This window comes from Vidua macroura, chromosome 9 (assembly GCF_024509145.1).
Source record: "Vidua macroura isolate BioBank_ID:100142 chromosome 9, ASM2450914v1, whole genome shotgun sequence".
In the NCBI taxonomy this organism is placed as follows: Eukaryota; Metazoa; Chordata; class Aves; order Passeriformes; family Viduidae; genus Vidua; species Vidua macroura.
In genome coordinates this window covers 13,381,236-13,405,307 of record NC_071579.1, presented here as the reverse complement: position 1 = coordinate 13,405,307, position 24,072 = coordinate 13,381,236, and the positions used below count along the sequence as shown (strand labels likewise).

At 38.1% G+C, this 24,072-nt stretch overlaps 1 protein-coding gene and 1 long non-coding RNA gene across 8 annotated transcripts in view; one reads left to right on the top strand and one right to left on the bottom strand.

Annotated features, from left to right (window-relative positions):
- The window catches only part of LOC128811172 (uncharacterized), a 158,203-nt gene that overhangs the window by 130,191 nt on the left and 3,940 nt on the right, over nucleotides 1–24,072 (top strand). Inside the window, exons 3-4 of one of the 2 annotated variants that reach the window (XR_008438261.1) lie at nucleotides 11,168–11,222; nucleotides 23,577–23,665. This is a non-coding gene — a long non-coding RNA (uncharacterized LOC128811172). The remainder of the gene's footprint in view (nucleotides 1–11,167; nucleotides 11,223–23,576; nucleotides 23,666–24,072) is intronic. The other variant, XR_008438262.1, reaches the window with a different exon arrangement.
- COL11A1 (collagen type XI alpha 1 chain) overlaps nucleotides 18,979–24,072 on the bottom strand; it is a 132,188-nt gene continuing 127,094 nt past the window's right edge. For all 6 annotated transcript variants that reach the window (XM_053984536.1, XM_053984533.1, XM_053984531.1 and 3 more), the window contains 3 exons: nucleotides 23,320–23,388; nucleotides 22,419–22,652; nucleotides 18,979–20,725 (listed from right to left, as the gene is read on the bottom strand). In XM_053984536.1, coding sequence (XP_053840511.1) covers nucleotides 20,579–20,725; nucleotides 22,419–22,652; nucleotides 23,320–23,388 — 450 coding nt within the window. In that variant the 3' untranslated portion in view covers nucleotides 18,979–20,578. The remainder of the gene's footprint in view (nucleotides 20,726–22,418; nucleotides 22,653–23,319; nucleotides 23,389–24,072) is intronic.

Genomic DNA, 24,072 nt, shown 5'->3' with positions numbered 1-24,072 from the left:
GATTTTTTAGCACTGAATCTATCTGGATGCAAAGTAGAAGTTGAGATGCAGAGAAATTCAAACAAATGAAGATTCCATCTCCTCTCTCTCTACCCCTCCCTTTCTTTTTCTCCTTTCCCTTTGTCAATAACAGTTCATTCTCTTGGTTCAAGAAAATGCAAAAATAAAGGAAAGTGAGTGCAGGATGAAGTAATTAACTAGATAACGACAAATCAAATCAATTATCCCTATTATAGCTTCCTTTTAGGTGGTATTTGGGTTAGATATAGCCTTACCCTAAGGACATCACATGATGGGGAAAAATAATTAATATTATCAGAGAGAAATCAGTACTAGGGGAGGATTAATAAAATCTCTGTATTTACCTTCAGACCTCACCTCTGAGCCAGGATAAGTTTAAACATTGCATATTAGCACTTCTAGATGCTTGAGGGCAACAATACCAGATATATTGAGACAGTATAGTAGCAGAACCAATTGTTTTCATTTATTTTTTGACTTTACTAATTTTTTTTTCTGCAGAGGAGCTCAGATGAATTTCCAGATTTCTTACATAAGCATGGTTTGGCCTTCTTCAGAGTATCAGAATGTGGCAAAATGTGTCTGTTTCCTTTGTTTTGCTTACAAACATGAGACAGCAATGGTAAAACTACTATGTCTTTAATAATTCACTTGGGGTGCTTAATCAGTAAACCTCTTCCAGATGACTACTGCTAGTACTTTGTATTGCAGTATTTTAGAGTTTAGAAATTACTGGTAAGTTTATAAGTTTGTCCAAATTCTGCAGTCTACTCAAAGAGCAGCTGAGGTAAACATCAACACCAGAGAAATAATGCGTAGGGGCACACACGAGGCCCTTGCTTTAATTTGCTACCCAGCATTTCAGCTCAGTATATCCTAATGCAGTGTCAAATTTTCCAGGAAATAAAACTTGATTTTCCAAGTATTTCCTGGCTGCTTGACGTCCAGTATACTTCTTAAAAAAATTCTTACTAAAACATTCATGTTTAGTACGTCTGTTAATTAGCATTGCAACTGTAGTCACCATAGCTTTATTCTTCTCTAGGGTTTGCTTAGCTTCAAGATGCAATTGTTAAATAAAAAATATTTAATACAACAAGGTATTATGACAAACCTATCTGCAAGAATTCCTTTGCTAATGGTATAAGAACAATTAGAAAAGCTCAGATGAGCAGCTCTGCATTGTTTCTTGGCTTATGTACAAGAAGGACTTTACACATTTATATGAAACCAGAATTGGTATTGAACATCTTTAAGATAATCACTAGAGACTCAAACTTCAGCAATAAGACCCTCTGAGATCAAAAATTTCCTTACATTTTGTTTTTAAAAGGAGAACACTCATTAGGTACACTTTTCTCACCAGATATCTGAAAGAGGGAATCAAGTATTGCAAATAGATTAAGACTGGAAGAAATTGAGAGTAGAAATTTATCTTTCCTCTTCTTTTGGAGGGGAAAAATATAAATACTAAATAGTTCCTTAATCTCACAAAATCCTATTTTCAATATAAGAGAAATTCCCAGATCAAATGGAAGTCTCAAGATAAGAATGGGATGATTAGAATGATAATACCAGACTTAACATCAAGCTTTATTTTAACTTTTAAAATTATGACCCACTACAGAGTGAAAAAAATTAAGATCAAGAGCTTTAAGTGGATCTGGCCACAGCTTCTTCTGAGGATATATTCTGAGGTGGTGACATTCTGTAAATGCCTTTAAGACATGTAACTGACTGTGCCAGCTACAAGATGGTTCATAAATGGTCCCAGATAGGAGGTCTGCAGCACCAGTGAGCAGATCTACCATATGTTGATGAGGTGAGCAGCCAAGTGGAAATTTGGAAGACATAAGTTAAAAATAGGTGGGTAGTGTTATATGAAGAGAAGGATTAAAGCTAAAGCAAGGAGGGGGGGAAGTGAGATAAATAGGGCAGCAAAGAGAGAAGATATTAATATTGCTTATGGGCAAGTGGAGCAGATAGTCACTTGTTTCTTGTAGGGAATTGATATAGGCACTGAATGCTGAGTCTGGTTAATGTAGGTCTCATTCTTTTTTGGTTTTGTAGTGAAATCACCATGATTCAAACATAATTCTCTCTGAGGTTTCAGTCCAAAAATGTGGGAAAATGCTTGTGCAAGAAAAATATTATTGCTACAAATATGATGTCTTTGATATTGGCCAGTACAGAAGATGAACCATAAATTTCCAGATTTTAAAATTTTGAACATTTGTAGCATGAGCCAATTTTTCTTCAACTAAAGCTGAGTCGCTTGAAATTGCTATGTCTGAAACTGTAGTGAAATCATGATCTATTTATTCATTAAAGAAGTAGAATAATCTCATAAGGTGGTTGGGCATGTACTTATGAAGAAGGGAAGCTGGGTTTCTTGCTGGGTTCTCTCTTTAGCTTGTCTACAATGACATGTGCTCTCAGGATGATAGAATAAAGTATCAGTTTCTTGCCTGTTGGGAATACAGTGATCCAAGTATTAGAGAGGAATTTAATATATTTATTTATATTTCTATAAATTTTTACTTGCAGAACAGGCAGCCTAACCAGCCAGTTACAAACCCTGCTAGCATTAATTGTTGAGTTGAATGCCTGAGTCTAAGCAGTGCTGAACAGGGAAAATAAAAGAAAATTTTTTATTACAGTTTGAAGTCTTGAAGGTGAAATTTTGGGAAGGAAAATCTTATATGAAGTGTAAGTAAGTTGAAGTGATAGTACTTACCTTTAACGGATTTCTATTGTAAAATTACATGTTTATTTTTGAATGCAGGTGACATTATATAGGTAACTTTTAGTAAATACTTTGTCTGTCCACAGACTCTTGCTGTCATAGAATAAATGTGTCTGATTCCTGTTAGGATGACTTGAAAGGAAAAAAAGTGCGGGTCCTTACTTTAATTTAGTATGTACAACATAGTGAAAAGCCCTAAATTACAGTGTGGCTTTGAGGGATGCGTATGTTTCCTTATTTGAAGCTTTGCTCTATTTGCATTAGGATTTCAAAATTTGGCTTTATTTCTATATTTAGGGGGTTTACCATATTTAACCTTTTAATTAAAATCCTATAATCTCTTTTCTTAGATGGTTCTTGGGTAGTTTCAGTAACTGCAGTAGAACTTTTGCTTGGAAAGGTCCTCTGGGAGTTATCAGCTCCAGGCCCCCAGCTGAGGTGGTGCTCAGTCCTGGCCTTGTTTTGCTGAGTTTCGAATACCTCTGAGGTGTTCTTACTGAACAACTTGTCCCTGAGCAGCATTACCTTCCTTGAGAAAACGTTTTTTTCTGATGTCTATGTGACTCCCCTTCAACTTGATTTTTTGATTATCACTTTGATATTAATCTTGAGCTTTTGGAGTAAAAGAAAGCCTTTTGCTGCTTACATTTCTATTCTGTTGTCCTGTTATCAAAACCTGACAAAATCCTTCTGTGGTTTTTTGGGTTTTTTTTTCATTGAATCTTGCAGTATCATCAGGGAACAAAACATGAGTTACTTCAAAGAATTCTGTTCTTTTATATAGACCACAAACTTTTTTCAAGGAGTAAACAAGTGGAAAAAAGAAAAATGAACAGGTTTTAAGGGTCCTTAATAAATGAAAACAAACTTTTGTTTCCTTACACAAAAGGGACATTCCTAGTGAAAACATAAGTTTTGGGCTTTTGAGTAATAAGTGCAGTAACCTGTTAACAAAAATAACTTACAAATTTGTCTGAATATCTATTTATAATTATATAATAAGAGTTGAAACCAGTAATGCAGAAATCCCAGTGTAGTGGATAATCTGGTAGCAGTGAACTCTTTGAAATCCTTTTACATCTTCAAAGTGCAGTACATTTCCTAATGCTAACGGCACCTCGTGGCTACAGGATTCTTAGGGGAGCTAATTACTGCTGGCCTAAGGACACCTCCCCAGCATGTGCTGCTCCCAAGGCTTGCTTGTGTACTTCAACAAAAACTGCACCTGCAATGAATGTAAGTCTGTCAGGGCCTAACAATGACTTCAGACACCCAGTCCTTACCTGTCTTCACAACAAGGGAATCTCAGTGACATTTATGACTTTCAAAGGTACCCTCTGGGTTAAAAAAAAATTGTTAGAATCCTGGGCATCTGAAACTGTAATTTAAGAGTATGGTGGGCTTTTTTGCAATTTCTCAATCATTCTAGATCCATAAAGAAAAACTGGAGAATCTTCCAGTCAAGACTTTTTTTTTTTTTTTAACCCAGTATTAGAACTAAAATGGACTTCAAAAAGTGGTGGCAAGCCACTTGTCTGCTTGTTTTGCAGTTAAATTATAGTCTGTGTCCAGATGTTAATTAATCTGTAACTTATGTCACCTCTGTGTCCTCCAGGAAACATTGTAAATAGTTGATCTCACTTCATTACAAATACTCCAAGAGATGAGGTTGTTATTCATGCAAGCAGCCTGAAAACTCAGAGTTCTTTAAAAAGCAAAGAGAATTTTGAGAACAGGTGCATTGCAAGGTGGCTGCCTGTATCTTATTTTCTGTTGTTGTTGGAGAGTTCCTGTTTATAACAAAAAAATTCTTTGTGACAGTTGAAACAGAATGAGAAATAGAGGTCTGGATAATACATTGGTCTAGGCTGTCAAGCTGAGGGTTGATTTGAAGATCAGTAATACATGTTCTTTTCCACATATCCATAAAATTATGACTATAATGATATATGTGTAATCTAATTTGAGAAGAACAAAAAAGAGTTTTCAGATTTCTGATTATATTCTTGTATTAATATATGAAAGTAGATGTTTCTTTTTAGTTGATGCAGTTTTATACATCTGTGTCCTTGTACCATTAGTCATCAGGGTCAGGCCCTTTTTGCCTTAAGTGTAAACACTGACAGAATCAGAGCAAGCTGTCCTGCATGAACTTGTTCCTGATTTGGTGAGATTTCAAGGGGAGTGGGATGTCATGTTGATGCTTTTCCTCTCTCCTCAGAGAGCAGAATAGGCCAAGATTCTTCGGAGGTGCAGCTGCAGTGGCAGTACTGGGGTTAGCTATTGGTGACACACATTGGTGGGGGAATTTGACAAGGCAGGTACCTGTAAATATACACACTGAAAACACATTAGTTCAACAATTAGCAGTTTAGCAGATTAGGTTTGATTTTTTGACCCTGCTGATGGATCAAGACATTCTGAGTTTGGATAGCATCACTCTCACTCCTCTAGCTCTGTATCCACACTCATAACGTGACTGCTATGCCAGTGAGAGATGAGTGATTTCTTCTGACCTACCTGCTGCTCCTACATGTTCACTGAAGTTCACTTTGAGCATCTGATTAACTCCCCTATGGCTAATGTGGAAGAAGATTAAGGTGTACACAAAGGAGTACATAAATACATACCCATTACCCATCCTTAATTAAGATATTTCTGATCCTGCAGACATTTTTACTTTTAATTTCAGAGAAAATGAAAATTCAAAGTGTTTCTGAAACAAATCTGCATCTGATCTGACCTCAGCAGGTCATATGCTGCTGCACAGTGACAAACCACTTTGCTTCTAAAAAGCCACTAGGCTTATTAGCTGTGCACAGCCCCCATGAGTTCATTTCACACAAGAGCTGGGGAGCAAACCTGAGATGCTGATAAAAATTGATTCTTTAGTGAAGTGAGGAGTACTCAGTCAAATTAGCATATTCCCTTGAGTGTGCATTTTAAAACTTACTAAGATCAGTACTGTAAAAGGCAAAACCATCCTCTCCCATCCATACACTTTGGCCTCAGCAGTCACATTTCTTTTTCTACCAAACACTGGAAGCCAAGGACTCAATAGTAAAAGACTGCTATGTTAAAAGTAGTGCTGGAAATGTTGAGCATAAGTGCTGGGCACAAAATTAACACAGGGACTTTGTACACCTTGGGATACAGTGTGGGATTAGTCTGGTCTGGGATCCTGAATCCTCCATGATCAGCACAAGCTGGTTCAGAGGATAAAACCAGCACCAGGTACTTATATGAGATAGTGCTTCAAGGAATGGTTCACTTTTTAAGCACAGTAGTTAGAGATTGTAGCAGTGCTTCACATGGTATTTAAAGAGTCGTGCACCTTTCTAAGAACTCAGTATCTTGAACATCTGCTAGATATTCAGAACTGATTCAGATGAGGTCTCTAAGGAAGAAAAGTAGCAAGGGTTTGTAAATATGATCAGATACTACTATAATAACTGAACATCAATGCCAGCAATAAGGAGTAAAACAGAAGGTGTTAAAATGAACTAGAAAGCTTTTAGGCCTATTAGTCTCTGCCAAATGAACTTTTGAGCTTTAATACACAGGCTTTTAAGATGCTCATGTAGTTAACTCTCTCTGTTTTATAATGCTTATCTTGTCAGTAAAAGGTAATAATTTCACTGAAATACAGCTTTAGTAAAAATATCTGCTATTTCCTCATTGCTTAACAATTGTAATTTCTTCTGATTTTCAATCCCATTGCAAGAATTAAAAGTGAAGGAGGAGTCCTGTACAGCTGCTTCAGGAATTGTGTATCTGCAATGGCACATTTGTTTGCTTAAATTGCATTTCATCCCTCATTTATATTTCTCACCTACATAGTAACCTTGAGCACACTGATGCAGTTTCTCTTGCTGTCATCCACATGACTCTTTGTGACTTCATTTGACACTGTATTAAGGTAAACCACAATCTTGTTAATGGCAATAAGCACCAAGGTGGTTGAGTGCTCTTTTGAATGAAGACAAATGAAGGTAGGAAAACATAATGATTATACACACTGTGAAGTAAAAGGGCTGTCTTAATGGACTAAAATCAACTTATGTGGATAAAATGACTTCACTAACACACAGTTGAGATTAACTTGATTGATTCAGCCAACAGCTTGCTTAAGGTATCTTATTATTGTCATATCACTAAGGTCTAAATCATAATGGGTTCCCTGAGTCTGATACCTCTGGTAACACTCATGCCTGTAAAACCTAAATTTTACTCCTGGGTATGTGCTTAGTCTAATTTATTTCACTACCTAATGCTTATTGCAGAGAATATATTTGGCCATAACATTTGTTTTTGGAGTTTTTGAAATAAAAACCCCCTCAGCTACTAGAATGTCCTATGAAAACAGATGGCACAAAGAGAGTGGCCAGTTCAGAGAATTTTCAATTAAACTGGCTCTGAAATCATACTAAGCTTTTCTCTATTCTAATATTTATGCATTGCTTGAACTGCCAGCTGCTAGATGTCACAATATATTTCCAGTTGTGATAGGCATTCATACAAACAGTATATTATACATGCAGGGAAAACACACAAGAAAGATTTTATTATGGTTAATGGAGCTCTAGAACTCAACATGATGGTACAGCATGTCTGCAAAAAAGGTTGGTTTTCCAGAACTTGCTAAGACATTTGAATTGGTAGGAATACTGGTAGAAAATAAACTTTAATATTTGAGAGATGGTTGAAATAAAAATATTTTAAATCCAGTGCAGGATTAAAAAGGTAAAAAGTTGGGAGTTCTTCTTCAATCTTTATTTTGTACTTCTGGTTTTAACATACAAAAACACCACTGTCTTTCAAATTCCAACTTTTTTTTATTATTATAGAATTCATTGTGTCTTGTAGGAAGTAACATCACTGGTAATAGATCTATGTGTGTATATGGACAATTTTTTCCAGTATTTTTACTTACAAGTTTTGTTAGGGTGAAGAGTAAATGTAGCAAGGTTGTCTATTCTGTATGGCAAGGACTTCCTGTCTTAGGAAAGATGGAGCACTCATTTGCCAAGAATTCTCTGGAGAGAGAGAACTTTGTCATGTCTTTTATTTTTGAGAGTGAATTGTACACGTGGGTCAAGCATGGATTCAACCAAAGAGCAGACTTTAAGGAAACCCTGATGTCTTGGCAAACCATTTTGGTTGGTTGGCTAATTTTGATTCAGTGTCAGCACGCAGAAGATAATGCCCTAAGGCAGCTTGGGCTTTGGGTGACTTGTAGCCAGTCTCTTAGTCCAGTGGTGCAGCTGACTTTGTGGAGAAACAAAGCAATGGCTGCTACACCTGGCCTGTGCTGAGCTTCTGATCCTGTCCACTGAGACCTTCTCATGTGCAAACCATGGAAGCTTGAACTCCAGGCAAATGCCATGACATTACATTCAGAGTCTTAGTGGTAAAGTAAGTAATACTACTTCAGATTTTGCTAAGTATTCCCCTGTTCCTGACTGCAAGCAAGCAGCTGCTTTACTCAGAGAATAAATATCAGGGACTGTAACTATGAATGCTGCTTTGTTGTTTACACTTGGAGTGATTTTTTCCCTACTACCATGGTCTTTGAAATTGTATTCTCCTTAGTCTACTTTCAGATTCCTAAATAAAACAGACAAAGGGAGGAGCTTCCAGCTGATTCTCCTGTGGTGCACAGTACTCTTTGCTGTGCTGAACATGTCTGAAATGCTGACCTACTGGTTTGCAGCTTACCTTTTTTTTTAGCAGACTTCTCCAAAGTCTTATGTCAATAATAAGAGAGCAACACAGTAAATAAGTAGGTACTTGACTAGAAAGTGCAGCTACTGACCTGTATGCTAGGGATGATTTTACATTTCCCAGCATGCATCCATTTTGAAAGTTATTGAGGGGGATTTGGACTTTCAGGCCACTGCAGTATAATCACTGAGCAGTTATTTGCTGGAGGCAATCACCATTATTATGGCCCTTACTCCACATCTTTTGAAGGCACTGAAGGATTGATATTGATTTTTGAGTAGCATTTATAAAGGGCCTGTGCACTTGAGAGTAACTGGACCATATCATTAGACTACCTAGGGGATTTTCCATCAACTATATTTCTAAAGGTAATACTAGTAGAAGAACTCTTAGCCTCTGAATCAGAAGATGGATGTATAAGAGATATTAGTATTTTAAAGGAAAGAACTTCAAGAAAACAGCCGCTAATAGACTGTTTGAAGTTATGGATCACAAACTAACTCTTTATTTATTAAGGCACCATAGTAACGGTTTTCTAATTAATTGATCTGATTGTTCTCAAGAGCGTTTGAATCAGTGATTAGGAAAACCTTTCTTGTCATCAAAACAAAGGGAGCCCTAAGAAAAATAAGACCGTAGCAGGTGCTTGGCATCAGTGGCAGCTGATAATGCAGTGTGTGATTCCCAGCCAATGGGCTGACTCACCCAACCTTCTCCTGTGACATGGTCCCTCTTCTGCTCTATCAGTATTTAAGTTATTCCCAGCTCTGCTCTGAGGCTCCCTGGCTCTGACAACACTGGGCCCTCAGGAGAGGTGGCTACAGGTGCAATGTGACCCCAGTCCATGAGCAAAGCTGCAGCTGGGGCTGCCAGTGTGACCCTGTCCCCTGTGTAGTCTGAGATACACTGGTTTGTGCTGGGCTTTAGATAAACACATCTGAATGAGTTGCAGAAATCCAGGGATTTTGCAATAGGATTTTAGTCAGGCAAGATTAAGATAACTGAGATTTAAGTGAGATTACAGTAAATTTCACTTCTAGTTAGCTGAGCACAGATAGCACCTCAGCCAGAGAGTCTGTCACTACTTTTTAAGAAAAAAACCAAGATTTCACACCCAAGTTACAAATAAAATTTTAACAGCTTAACTTGGAAACAATATCTGTCACACAATGACTGAAGTTTATTTACTGCAAGGAGCTAAAATTAAATAAAAAATCAATTTGACTTTGTTTTCTAAATTTCTCTTTTTAAAAAATTAGGCACACAACTTGTCTTTTGCCTTTGATTAGTTTTAATCTCAGGTTCTCATGCAACCTAATTTACTGTTACCATAAATAGAATCCCAACAGGAATGCTATTTTTTTTTAAGAAAGTACATATTCCCAGGGTTTTAGACTTAGAATCAAGCAAAAACATGAGGAAATTAGTCTTCAGCTTTCATCAGCTTTCAGATTTTTCTTTCTTACTACAGGTAGTTATCTTGGCCAGTCTCTTAGCTAGTGAATTTACCTACATGTCAGTTCTGCATTACTGTAATTGCTACTGACAAAATGCCTATGAATAACTTGTCCAAATTTGTGATATTTTTTAAGAAGTGAGGAATATGAACTTGGGAAAGCCACCACATTTTTATGTTTATTAGATTGAATATGTTCTTTGAAAGCATACAGAGTTTTACCAGAAGTTTGGCTTTAAGAAGTCAAAAGGCTTTTGAAAATATTTGCTTAAACCACAAAACTTTGCATGTTTTTCCCTTGTAAATAAAGGATAATGTAATGCAGAAGAATCATATTTAAACTTTGCATACAAATATGCATGAATACCAATTGGATTTAATTTTCCTGACTTAATTTGAATTAGCTGATGGGTCTTTTGACACAAGCTGTACTAATTGTTGCTTATTTGGGTGCACTATATCAGTGAGCATGGCAATCAAAGGCTCAGCCAGATGTTCATATTTTCTTTGATTGCCCACAGCCTTAGGTTTGAAGAAAAGTCAATCAGCAAAATGATTCTTCTTAGCATCTGTCAAGGTACTGATCACATTACCATAATGGCTGTCAGAAAAGCAGAATGGCTCTGATTCCCTTTCACTTAACCTGGTATCAGCTGTCAGCTCTCTGCAGTCTTGGTTTGATACCATCACAAAACATGGAAGTTCTGTGAAATTAGACCAAGGGTGTTTATATGTGGTTTACGGCAGTGAAGAGAGACTGTATTTTTATCTTCATATAAACTTATTTTTACGTGAGTAAAGTCTATTAAAGTATATTTTGTATGTTTTATACTGTCATGTATTTACAATGTCTTATTGACTGAAGGGATATTTTTTTCCAAATGTCATATAAAAGCTTTTAAGGAGTTGAAAAACTAAATGTATTACACCTATGTACAGGAAGTCTGAGCCTACTGAAAAAGTTTACTTTGATTTGCTTTAAAACTTTTGGACACCTGTAAGATACATCATCTATATTTACAGCTCAAGCAATTTTCTTCAATTCATTAGTATTTTTCAATTCATTAGTATTTTCATGAAAGCATTAGAGAAAAATATTTTTTGTGGGTTTGGTTTTTTCCAAGTGTTCTAAAAGCATCTGCCAGAGAGAGAATTTGCATTTATTTTCAGATGGGATACAGATCAAGGCTGTCTTAACCTTTCTCTCCTTTTATCCCTAGGTGTTTAAAATGTGTCTTTGCATTTCCTGCATAACTGGATCCTAGCTCATTAAGGGTAAGACCTTTTTTTGCAATCCCCATAGCAGCAGTGCCTAGCAAGTGAAACTGCATGGTTTGCACGTTTGTTAATTTAAGAATTTGCCATGGCCTGGAGTTCTGCCCTGCTCAGGAGTGTTTTAATTTGCAATTCCCACCTGCCTGCCTGGCAGCTGTGTTTTTTGAGCAAGACTTATCATTCCACTTGTTTCTATAGGATACCTTCAGCCTAAGACAATTCACAGCTAAGGGGAACCAGGGGAAGAGAGCCTAGTCGAAACCACAACTGATAATTTGATGCTTGTCTATGTGTAAGACTGGTGCAAGTCTCTCATTTTGTTGTACATGTTGCATAGAAACATCCTAAAGTTGTGAATGTAGAAGAATTCTTCCCATGGTCCTTAAAGGTGATGGACTGTGGACAAGGGAATCCTTTGTTTTCAACTGTTTATCTTTAAAATTCTGCTGAAATGTCCTTCATATTTCACCAAGTGCAAAAGCAGACCTGTGGACACTAACAGCACTCTGTGCTGCTTCTCCCTATTGAGTAGTGAAACTTTTGTTCCTCTTTTACAGTGTTTAATGTGTGTCACATCAAAAAGATGAATTTAACCTGACAGAGGAAGATAATAGGGGAAAGATTCTGAAAATATTATTATGGGTGATGAGCTCCAGCAATTAATTCAGGAAGGAGTTTACTGAAGGAAGCTTCCAGGCTCAATCACTAAACCCTTAATGTGACTTAGTTCTCAATCAAAGCTTTCAGAGAAAGAAATTGCATGAAAGAGGAGCTACTGTATCTGCCACAAAGCTGCTTAATATGACTCATGTCTCAACAGAAGTGTTTTCAGTGTAAAAACTCTTTAGATGGTGCTTCAAAACCAATGACACACATCCCTGGCTCATTTATAGAGTTGTTTAAATATTGCCTTTGCATGCCTGCTGTTCGAATTCTCACAGCCACTCAGGTTTTGCAGCCCATTCTACCAAGAAACATCTGGGTTAAGAAAATAAACCCTTTTTGTTCCATCACACACTCTCTCACCTCAGGTTGCAGACATCAAGCTCTGGAGAGGATGACCCCCAGAGTGGTGCATGGAAAGCGTTTTGCATGGCGTGACAGGGAGAAAGGTCCGAGTGCCATTGCCCTGTGAGTACCATGGGCAGGAGCACGTGCACTCAGAGGTTTGGAGGAAGAGAGGGCAATGTTTGTGTTTGGTGGGGTTTGAGATTTTGTTGGTTTGGTTTTGTTTTTTTAACCTTAATTATGCCTTTGAAGAGGTAACAACTGAATGTGAATCTACTTCACATGCATAAAACTCTGTGGGTGCTGGGAGTGGTACATTTTTAATATGATGCTTTTAGGAGAAATGAGAATTGAGGGGAGGGAAATTCCTGACAAAAAGATAATGTTGGGTTTCAGCTAGGGGTAGGTGGACATGTGTGTCTTTTGACACACACATGGGCTCAAAGTCACCTTGTGGGCTTTGGAACCACCTGGCAGAGCACAGCCCCCTCAGGCCGGGCCCACGGGCCCTGAGTGGTCACCTGGGAGCTGCTGCTGGGAGTGCCAAACCCAGGCCTCTGCAGGGAGTTTTGGTCAGAACAAACATCTAAAAGCATCCTTAAAGCCACCTCTTAAAGAAGGGCTTTTGAGTTTTTCCTGGAGTACTAAACTGCAAGTATCACCTTGAGTGCAAGTTTTGGGTGCTACAATAGAAGAAAGATTTAAACCTATTGGAGAGCTACCAAGACAGTGAAGGGCCTTGAGGGGAAGCCATATCAGGAGCAGCTGAGGTCACTTGGCTTGGTAAGTGTGAAGGAGACACAGGTGAGACCTCAGGGCAGTCCACAACTTCCTCACAGGCAGAAATGGAGGGGCAGGCACTGATACCTCTCTCTGGTGACCACTAGTAGGACTCAGGTAACTCATGTGAAGCTGAGAAGAGGCTCAGGTTGGATATTAGGCAGAGGCAAATGTTTTTCCCCCAGAGGGTGTTTGGGCACTGGAACAGGCTCCCAAGGGTCACAGCACCAAGGCTGGCAGAGCTCAGGAGGTGCTTGGACAATGCTCTCAGGGAGAGGGTGTGACTCTTGGTGATGGGCCTGTGCAGAGCTGGTCTTGGATGATCCTTGTGAGTCCTTCTGAATTCAGGATGCCTTATGGTTTTATGATCCCTCAGCTATGGTCATCTTCCTCTGTAACTCTCCCTTGTCACACATAAATTGTTTGCAGGCCCTGGGCTTCATCCTTTTCTGTTTTTTGCTGTGTTGTTACAGCCCTGACCTCTGTGTGTAAGAGTCACCCTGCATTTATTTACAGAGACCAATCTCTGTCTTCCTTCACTGTGTTTAAACAGAGAAGGGCAGAATGCTATTTGGCTATCAAAAATATTCCAGTGTTGCAAGACAGCACTTAAATACTTTGTGGTTTTGCTTCCTCTGAGTTATGTGTCTGATTCTGATTAGAGTTAAATGTATCATTTCATACACCATCACAGCTGAGTTGCACTTGGGTAACATGCATCCAAATTTGCTGTATATCTATATGATATATTTATTGTTCTGCATGTTAGGAGGGTATTAAGTAATTGTACTTGCATATGTTTCAGCCCTTAGTTAGCTTTTAAATTTGTGATTTTGCTTTCTTCTTAGTTTTATAGTAGATAATTCTAACCTTCTCATTAAGTTTAATGAGTAATCACATTGGCTCACTGCTGTTTCTCCATGGTACACATGTGCATACAGTCATCAGAAAGATTATGCAAAACATGAGAAATGAATGCACACATGCAAAACTGCATAATGCATTGAAATAGTCAAGAGTCATTTAATCAGGTACATTTTCAGCTATCCTCAGTTCATGTGGACTGTCCATTTAAAATATTATTCTTGTTTTTTTCAGAAATATTTTCATGGGAAGATGTGATGCTAGGTCAAATGTGGTTCATCGTGATATTGTGGCTTTGGTTTGAGGTCAATGTGTTCAAAAAATGAAATAGGTCAATTTTAAAGGGCAGAGAGAGGTTTCAAAGGGTCAGCAGTGTGAGCTGATCTCCCCATTGTTTTTATCTGACTTTCCTTTCAGAGACAGCTCTCAGTGCTGCCTGGTCTCTATGCTTCTCTGTGGTAGAAAAAGGACACAGAAATTGCCTGTTCCTAATCTAGATGGTCCATACAGGCTTTATATTTTATGAGTCTGGCAGTATGGTAGTATATTGATTTCTGAGCCTGCTCACCCTCCCCCATCATCCATTCTCTCTTCACCTTAAAAGTTCAACATCTCTTCCCCCTCTTCAGATCTCCTGCGCTTTCCAGTGTCCCAGCAAAATGTGGCTGCTCCACAAGAATAGAGATCCTGCAGAGGAGGCAGTGTCAGGAGTGTCTGAGAGTGAGGCACAGGGATGTGGCTGCAGGCAGTGCTGCAGGTGTTTCCCACACAGGCTTGCAATCTTTGCTGCTCTTCAGGTGTGTTTTTAATAGACCAGTTTTGCTTCTGCCTCCCAACTATGGGGCCAGTGCACCCTGCCTTTGCATTGACTATGAGAAACGAACCTGAGCCCTGCAGAAGCAGCAATCACATGGGATGCTCCCAGACTGCCCATAAAGATTTCTCACCCTCCTGCCCTCTGTTGAGGGAAGCAAGTTCCCCCCTGCTTTCTTATTTCCTCTTTACTCCCCTACTACATTTTCCTCCTTTCTGTTACACATTGAGAACTATTTTATTGTGCCTTTCTCTTCTAGAGGTGCCTTTATTCCACTGTTAGTATTGTACTAGTCTCTTGTCTCCCAGCACATGCAAAAACAATCTTGGTGAGGGTACCAATTTGAGGGATGTCCTTCTATCAATCAAATACTTTCAATGAGTTTGGACAAAAACATCTCATTATTTCAAATGGAAACATCACAATTAAAAAAGGGGGAGAAGTTGGAAGGTGAAATGTTCTTTGTTCTTTTCAGAATTTGGAGTGCTGTGGAAAGTTTTCACAAATTAAAATTCCATTTTTGGTTCTTTCTGACAGTAAACAACTTTGATCTTAGTATCTATGCACTGAACAACTCTGCAGGCTTAGAGCAAAGTGGATATTTCTAAAATCCTTCTGAGGAATGACAAAGGGATAAGTGATCCCTATACATCCAAATCAGAAAGTTACTGAATAGTGAATATTAGGAAGATTATCTTTTTATGCATTTTTCAGAACCTGAGCCCTGACATTTTGCTATTTTATTTTGTGAGCTAATTTGGGCACCAGGACCACAAAGCACAGCTACTTTCTCACCTGAGCTGCCATTGAGATAATATTGTAACAAAACAAAGGCCCAGGCTCAAGAGACTGTAAGGATAGAAATAAAACCTTACCTTTTTTTTTTTTAGTTAATATTTGACAGAGAAAAGCTTTTATGTCTGTAAAAACAACTTCATTCTAAATCTTTCCACCTCTCATTCCACTTAATATACTTTCCTGCTGTAATGAGGAGGACCTTCTCTAGAAGTCATGCAGCTCCATGATATACCCTGGCTGACTTGTATGGGCTTTCTGAGTAACGTTCTGAGTAAACTAACAAATAAGAAATCATTATTTCTGTTTCAGAAACAATTATAGTGTAATGGTTTTATTTTGTTAGTCACATCCTGAGTCTCCTCATTTAGTTAACATTTTTAATTTAAAAACTCAGCTTTATGGCTCTGCTGTAGCTATGTTTACTCTTAACTTGTGCTGGGGAACTTCAGAGCTTTCAGGCTGGGCCTCTGAGGCCATGACTCAGTGGCCTTGCACTACTGCAGCCCACAGGGACTAAGGCCATTTTCAAGATCTCTGGCTGTGAAACATTTCAGGTGAGAGGGGAGCTGAGTGTGAGGCTCCTGTGTTCATTCCTGATTATTAAGATGACCTCTGGGCAGCCTTGTCCTAGTCCTGTGAAGTCAGAAAGGTTCTTTTATTTAACCATTGAAAACACAACAGAAGATCCAGTTTAGAGAACTTCTGGGGCTAGAAGAGAATTAATTTGGTTTCTGTCCAGCATCTTATTGGATGGACTGAATTTTTAATTTTCATCCACGTTTTAATCACAGTGCAAGCTGGAGTTCTTTCATGCTTCAGCAAGATTTAGCTACATTGACTTTTTGATGTTAAAACCCCCAGTTTCTTAGATTATAATAGGGAGCAGAGGAGGCACTTAGATCCCAGTCCCACTGCTGAGTTTTTAACAATTCTTGTCTGTCTTAGTGAAATTAGGTGTGTTTTGATGGAGATCACTTCTTCCCCCCTTGAGATATTGGAAACAAAGTCAAGGTTTGCCAAAGCTCCCTGGACAACCTAGACAAAACATGTCCATTGTGGGCTTTGGCTGCATCCTCTCTCATTAGAACAGGGCCTTCATTCACAGAGCTGAGAAGGAAACAAAGCCAGTCTTGGCTAGAGCAGAGTGTCAGAATATCTGTAAGCTTGCAGCCTTCCTCACTGTATTAATCTTGAATGTTTTTATTGAAAACAAAATGTATAAATAGCTTTAGAGCAATCTACTCCTTGGCAATAATCTTGGCATTGCTTTTCACTGAACTAACAATGAGCCTCTGATAATTTATATGCTTTCAAAAGGAACACAAATAAGACACATTTCCAGGTAAATATAATAGACATGACATTTAATATCCCATCTTTGTAATTTTCAATTTTTTTGGTGCATCTACAATAGAAGATGTTCTTTCACAGAAAAATGAGTGTGCTTGCAATAGAAAACCAGTGACTATTAAGGCTTCTCCTTCCAGCCATTAGCAGTGAAGATTAATTTTAAAATTAACAAAGCTGTTCCCAAGGGGAAGAATCTTAAGGAGCTCAGTGTCCTTATTCTTTGAAGCTTTGTACCTTTTTGTGTCACAAGATGACTATTGATGTTAGCTATAATGGCTCTCACTTGGACTGGAAAAAAATATCTTCATTGCATTTTATGAAGTTTTCCAAAAGATGTGCCGGTCATGGTGAGCACAGTCATGGTGAGAGAGAGGCAAAGAAACTCCACTCATGCACACAGAACAGTTTGTGCCACTCTAGTCAATTACACTCTGTGTAATTCTGGTCAGAACATTTCCTCAGTCTGGAGTATTTTTGGGCTTGGTTTCCCACGTGCTGAGTTACTCCATTTCCATGCAGCACAACCACAATCTGTGTTTGCAGTGAAGAAACCATCTCCAGGATGGCTTTCTGTTTAAAGGGTCTTGAAGCAAACTTTCAAAACAAATTGCCCAGTCTTTAGGTAGGGTGAACCCTCAAGATCACAGAACATCCAAGTTCTGTTTCTAGATGTAAAATCCAAATGTCGAATAACAATTTTAGTCTTTTTGTGATTTCACAAGTCTTTAATTTAGGGTATGAAGAATATTGATAACTGTTTTATTTTAGGTTTGGCTGAGTGAGGAATTTGGCTTGCATAGTTTTGGTGGTTTGATTTGTTTCTAAGTATTTTATAATACCATATGAATCAGAGGTTTTATGTTTTTATGCTGTTAGAATTTGACTATAGGATCTGAAGCTTTTTTTGTAGGAAGACTAATTTGTGAGTTTTGATGTGAAACTTTTTTCTGTTCTGAAGTGCCCTTTTGGTTTGTTTGTTTGGGTTTTCAGCACTGCTAATTTGGTTTTCTTCTTTCAAGGGAAAACCAAGAGCATAATTTTTGCTTGAAGGGAAGAATATATAATGACATTTTTTCCCCCTTTAATCTGAAACTTGGAGAGAACAAGAGCAGCAGATTGAAAAAGAGAATGGACAAAGAGGAGTTAGATAACAAGCAATGGTGACATGCTTTCATGACGAGGATTAATAGTAAGGTAAATGGTTAAGGCCTTAAGAAAGGTTAAAGAATAAACCAGATGGGTCCTTGCTGAAAAGAGCAGAAGACTCAAGTTCATTTCCTCCTTTGTGATGTAGCTGACACAAACCTTGGCAAGATGCTTGGTCTAATTCTAGATCTGGTTTCATTTGGCTGCTTGAATACATCATTGCATTCTTAGAAACAACATTCTGCTGCAGACTAATCCTGACTGCCAAACTGCAACCACCTTTATTTTTTTACCCTAAAGCACTCAGAAGAGGAGGTATTTTAGATAGGCTTGAACAGGTCAGCTCCTAACTTAACCCAGCCCCCTTGAGCAGGAAAAAATTGCTGCTTCTCTGCCAAACTTATTGCAGCTGCCCTGACATCTTACTTAGACATTGCCAGAGTTCATGAAAAACAAATAGCAGATTAAAAAGAGAGAATGTTCTTTGGAGAAGGGGGCATATGTCATGTCATTGGACCCATCACTGGTTCTGGTTCCACAGTCTAAAACAAGATGCTGGACATTTTGTGTTCCACTACTTTCTAAGTCTTGGTCTCATTCTTGTCTTCCATTTCCTATTAATAAATAGGATCATTTGCATACCCGATGGAGTCCTACAAGGATAAGCACAAGACTGAGGAATGGACAGTCACTGTAAGTTGTGAGTGGCTGGGGAAGGAGTGTCAGGCTCCTGTCTTGTGTTTGATGGTATTATCTGGACTGCTGGAGCTATAAATCCATACCAACCACGTGTGAACTTATCCCTGCTGCCTACGGCCAATGGCCAGATCAGCGCCCTCTCTGTTAACACTTCTCTTCCCAGTGCTCTTGTCCAGTGCTTGCCAGGACATGTAGTAACATTTCTTTTTTTCAAGCCTGGATGGTCTGGAAGCAGAATAAAGTTATATAGTAATGACAGTGGGTGCATTTTGAACAATGAAATAAGAGAATGACCAATCCAGATAAACAAGACTTGATTTTATTAATAAAATTTGTATTTCCCTCTTTGAGGTGACAGTTACAAACTTTGGTTCAAAAATAAAAGAAAATATGAACAGCAAGAAGTTGACTTTTGGAATCTCACTTTTACATGTATAAACGTGCATAAGAAAATACCAGTTGGAAACGAGCCAGCAGAAACTAGTACTATTTAATTTAACAATTTATAAGAAATAGAAACAAACATTTCTTTTCAAGTCTTACATATATTATGAAAAATAATTACAAAAGGATTTGTGTTGTAAAGCTAAAACGTAATTTCTACTTCCAACTACCTCAATAAAATGTTCAGAGGGAAGGCCAAACCATCATGTTTTTTTGGTGAGCTTTGAACAGTGAATTGTCAAATGAGTTTGGGTCAAAGACAGCTCTTTAGGAAGCAGTCCCGCGTATGTTGCTTAGCAACTGTGTAGAATCACATGACCTAGACATATTGCATCCCTGGCCTTCAGGTGGAGTAACAGGAAGAAAAATAATTCATATTAATGGGACGGGCAAACATTGTATAGACTATTCTGTGAAACCTTTAGTATCCAGTTCAGGAAGCAAACATCCATCATTGCTTACACAAACATCTAAGTAAACACTGCAAAAATCCATAAATAACTGTTTCAAATCCAGTTTTTATATTTATGTAGCCCAAATAAGCACAACGGAAACAAATCCAGATGAGATTAAAAAAAAGGAAAACTATATGACTAATTTATTTCACAGATTTTAAAAAGTTCTCTTACACAGAAGTTTGTTTTTTTCTTACATATTTTCCCCACCTAAAAATATAAACTTGTTTATTTTAGGTATATACAGTTATCTTATGAAATTATGGAATTAGAATAGAAAATAAAAAGTCTGAGGTATAGCACCATGGAACACAGCACCTTTGAAAGTGCTTTCATTTCATCACCTAAATTCATTGTCACAGAGTGATCAGCAGAAAGCAGTTGTTTGAGTGTGCTGCTCAAGCTCTTCCAGTTCTGCCACCTTAATTTTACTGGCGACTTCAAATAACAAAGCTCTTCAACAACAATATATACAAAGGGATTTTATTATTAATCAGAAATGGAATTGGCTTCACTGGCAATTACAGTTTTATTTTTTTCAGAATACATACACAGTATCAACAATGTAGTTTGTAATTGTAAAATAAGAGCCAGATGCAATTCAGAGACACATGCAAGTTTCGGAAGTGGACAGAGAAATCACAGTATAGTACTGTACATAGAATAATTACAGTTTATATTAAACACTTTCTAAACACCTCTTTGTTGTAATGGAAGGAGCACCATTGTCGTTGGTTTTTTTTACAGCACCAGAGGAATCCAAAGGGGGTGTTCCTGAAGTGAGCCCTATGTTGTCTGTCTGTGCCACAGCATCTTTGCAAAATAAGTTTAAGTCATGTGATTCTGGCCCTACAAGGGCAATGATTACTCTCTAGATAAGACATACATACACAGCAAGACATTTTCTATGCCATCCTTATTCAAAACTTGCATGTGGCATGAAGTGGGTTGGTAGCACCAAAGTGCAACATTTGTGTTGATCTGATTTTGTCTTAAGCTTAACCAAGGAAGCAGACAGGACCGACCTCAAATCCAAACTTCTGGTTCTGATCACCAAAGTCATTGATCATCACATCAACTATGGGCACTTGGTCTATTTTGGGCGTGTTGATTTCCAGCACCGTCTTTGCATAGCCCTTTCTTGACTGTTAAAAAAGAGAAGAAGAAAGCCCAAACTGTTACACCTCTGAGCTTTTAACATGCTGTAGGTCTTCATTTTATCTCTGAAGCATAGAATTATTAAATGATTGCACTGTCGTGCACCAGATATTGCAAACCCTAAATCTTATATTTTCTTATGATTTAATTCTAAAAATGTGACATGGAATGTTCTGACTTTAGTTGGAGGATGGCCCATAGGTTTTTTACTTACTAAAGTAGGCCTACAAAAGAAAAATAATCTAAGTTATTTCATGTTTCTTAGAGAATGCTGTAATTCATGTCTATACAATTTAATAAAGAGTAATATTCTCACAGCAGTGCACATATCTCCTGTGGAAAAAAATCACAAATTAGTTCTGAAATGGAGAAGATCCACTTCTAAGAAGAAATACTGTAACTGGCTCACAAACTATTAGAGCATCTAAGAAAGTAGCATTCTGACAGGACTGTCAACTGCTGCACTTAGAAGCCAGCTTTGAAGGCACACCCTTGCTGCCTGAAGAAGACTCTCTAGCTCCTCTATGTATCACTCAGCCCAGTCATCAAATCACTTATCAGCCCTGCACTTCCTTTAGATGGTCTCATATCTGCTGAGACCCCTTTCAGCTATACCAGGATCTTGGAGATGAGCATCCAAGCTGACAGCCCTGAGTATTCTCAGTTTAGTGACAGTTGCAACTTTCAGCTCTCTCTGGAGCTCTGCATTTATCCTCTGTGGATAACAAAAGTGAAATGAAAATACAAGGCACATAGAAAGGGTGACATGAAGCAGTTGTGTATTAGTCTCACTGCTGAGAGGAGGTGCTTTGCACCTCCTGAGCTGCATCTCTACCTCAGGTGTATATCCTGGCACTTTCAGGATATGCACTTTCAGGTCTCTAATTCTGTATCTCTGACTGCTCAGAAACTGCCTTCAGAATGCTCCTATATCAAACCCCAAATAAATGAATGCAGCTTCAATTGTCATTTTTCTTTTGATGTCTTGGTTTCAAAGGGTTCAATAGAGACTGTTCTATTTCTGAGAAGTGGTAACAGTTGCTATGCCCACAGAGACCCTGAAAGAGGAGTGCTCAGAGAGCTGATGTATGCTTGGACACCTCTGGGGAGTTTCAGCTAAAGGAGGATTCTGAAAAGCAAAATCCACAAACTTCACCTGGCTTTGAATACACAAAACAAGACAAGGAAATACCAAGTCACATATCAAACTATTAAATTAATTCACTATGTTTGGGTACATACAGATGACTTATGTGATATGTGTTTTGTTGTGTTCGATAACTATTCTATTTGTGTATACCTTGATTTTTAGTATCAGCATATTCTGCTTATAGGCTGCCTCCTCTCATTATCTTTTTTACTTCTGCTCTTTCCTTATACTGTGCTCATAGACAGTACCAGGTAGTCTGATTTCAGCACAGTGGTGCTGACAGCCTGCATCCTTTCCAAGTTTATTCACTTTCTGCTGCTTGGCTTGTGGTTATATCTTTTTTGGTACATAGGTGAAAATTGAATATGGCACTAGTGTACTGTGGTTAAAAAGCTACTAAAAATCAGTATATGACAAGTGAAGTGTTTACAAAGCTTCTCTCAGAAGAAAGCTGTGAAAAAATAGATTTGTTTGATTTCTACTTTAAATGACAGGTTGGTTTTGTAAAGACTCTTTGAAGCTCTACTTACTGCACAGCCATCGTGGAGAGCTTTGATGTAAGGATTGTTGTCATAAGACATTTCTTCATCATTGGATCCTAAGAACCTTAGTGCTTTGTCATAGCTGTCAGAGGGTGCGTCGTGCCAGGCCACAGACTGGTGACAGTTGTAAGTGAAATTTTGTCTGGCAGAGGCACTCAGTAGTTTAAGGAATGTCATTTGGACCATATTAATGGAATTGCCTTCAACATCCAAATAGGAAAGCTGGAAAATATAAAAAGTTAGATGAATATTTATCTGTTTTCTTTGGTATGATGCAAACCAAAATTATTGTTGACAAAAGAGAATCATGTAACTGCCCTTAATAAAAATATCAACCAACACATAACATTTTATTAAGTTTTAAAGGTCAATACAGCTATGACTCAGTAAATAAATTTTCATGATGTAGCAGTATATTTAGGATGAAGAATTACATATCTCAGCTTCGTTCAACTGGGAAAGAGAGAATTACTCCTACCTTATAGTGTAAAGCAGCAGAATCTGTTTGGTAATCTGTTTTTAGTTAATCATAAAGTTAGCCAGCCTGCAGCCTCACCTCTGCATACCCAGTATTTTTCCAGTAACCTAGACTGGGGTGGGGGATCTGTGCTCCAGCTGCTTTCCTAAGGTTTGATGGTGAGGTGTGTCTGACAGGGGCCAGATCCTCACCACCAGCTGTGCAGGTGACCACTGGGATCACTGTGGGACAATACAGACCAGGCTTCTGCTGTCCAGGGGCAAGAGACCATGTAGCTGCTGTAATATGTAGGGCCAAAGGGCTGGGGGTCTTTTCATTATGTAAATATTTATAAAATTCCCTGTGATCTGCTGATTGCTGAAAACATGGACCTGATTTGTGAATACAGTTATAATTGGAGTGACAACTTACAAGTTTGCCTCGCTTAAATTCACTAAACCAAGATCCTGGGTTCTCCTTTGGCCACGACGAAATTCTAACCTGTGTGGTCAAACAGCAGAGACAGAAGTATTTGAAACATGTGTTGACAGATATGAAGGTTTTGCATTACTTGGGACAAATAATAAAGAATAATAATACTTAATATAATAAATAAAGATAATAAAAAATGGTTCTTCCTGAAATCTCAGCCACTTTAAAGGTCTGAAATAGAATGTTTTTTCTTGTAGAGAATGCCTTCAAATTAGTGACTTCAAATGGAATTCAAGAGAGAGTTAGTTCTATTTGAGGGAGATGGTTGTAATCTGTTAAGAGTCAGGTAAGCTGCTGGTATAAATTGTTGCTGTGAAGTATCTAAATGAGTTTTCACAAGTGTTGATGCTAATAGATCCCTGTCATTTAGGCAAGATTTCAGAAAGCCTTCCTCTATACCATATGCCTCAGCAGATGTAATCTATAACAGTGAGTAAGGACACTGTTAATACAGTCTTTACATCTACTTGGCATAGGAATAAATAGATATAAATGAACCCACAAGAGAAACACAGGAAGGTTTAGCTTTTAGGTGACAAATACTAGATCATGTGCTGCAAGTGGCTGCTCAGCTGTGTTGCATTTTGAAATGTACTGAAATGTTAGCAAGCAGGTGCACAGATTCCCTATTTGAAGTTGAAAATGGTATTTGTTAACTCTATGTAGCATTTTACTGCTCCATTCAAATATATG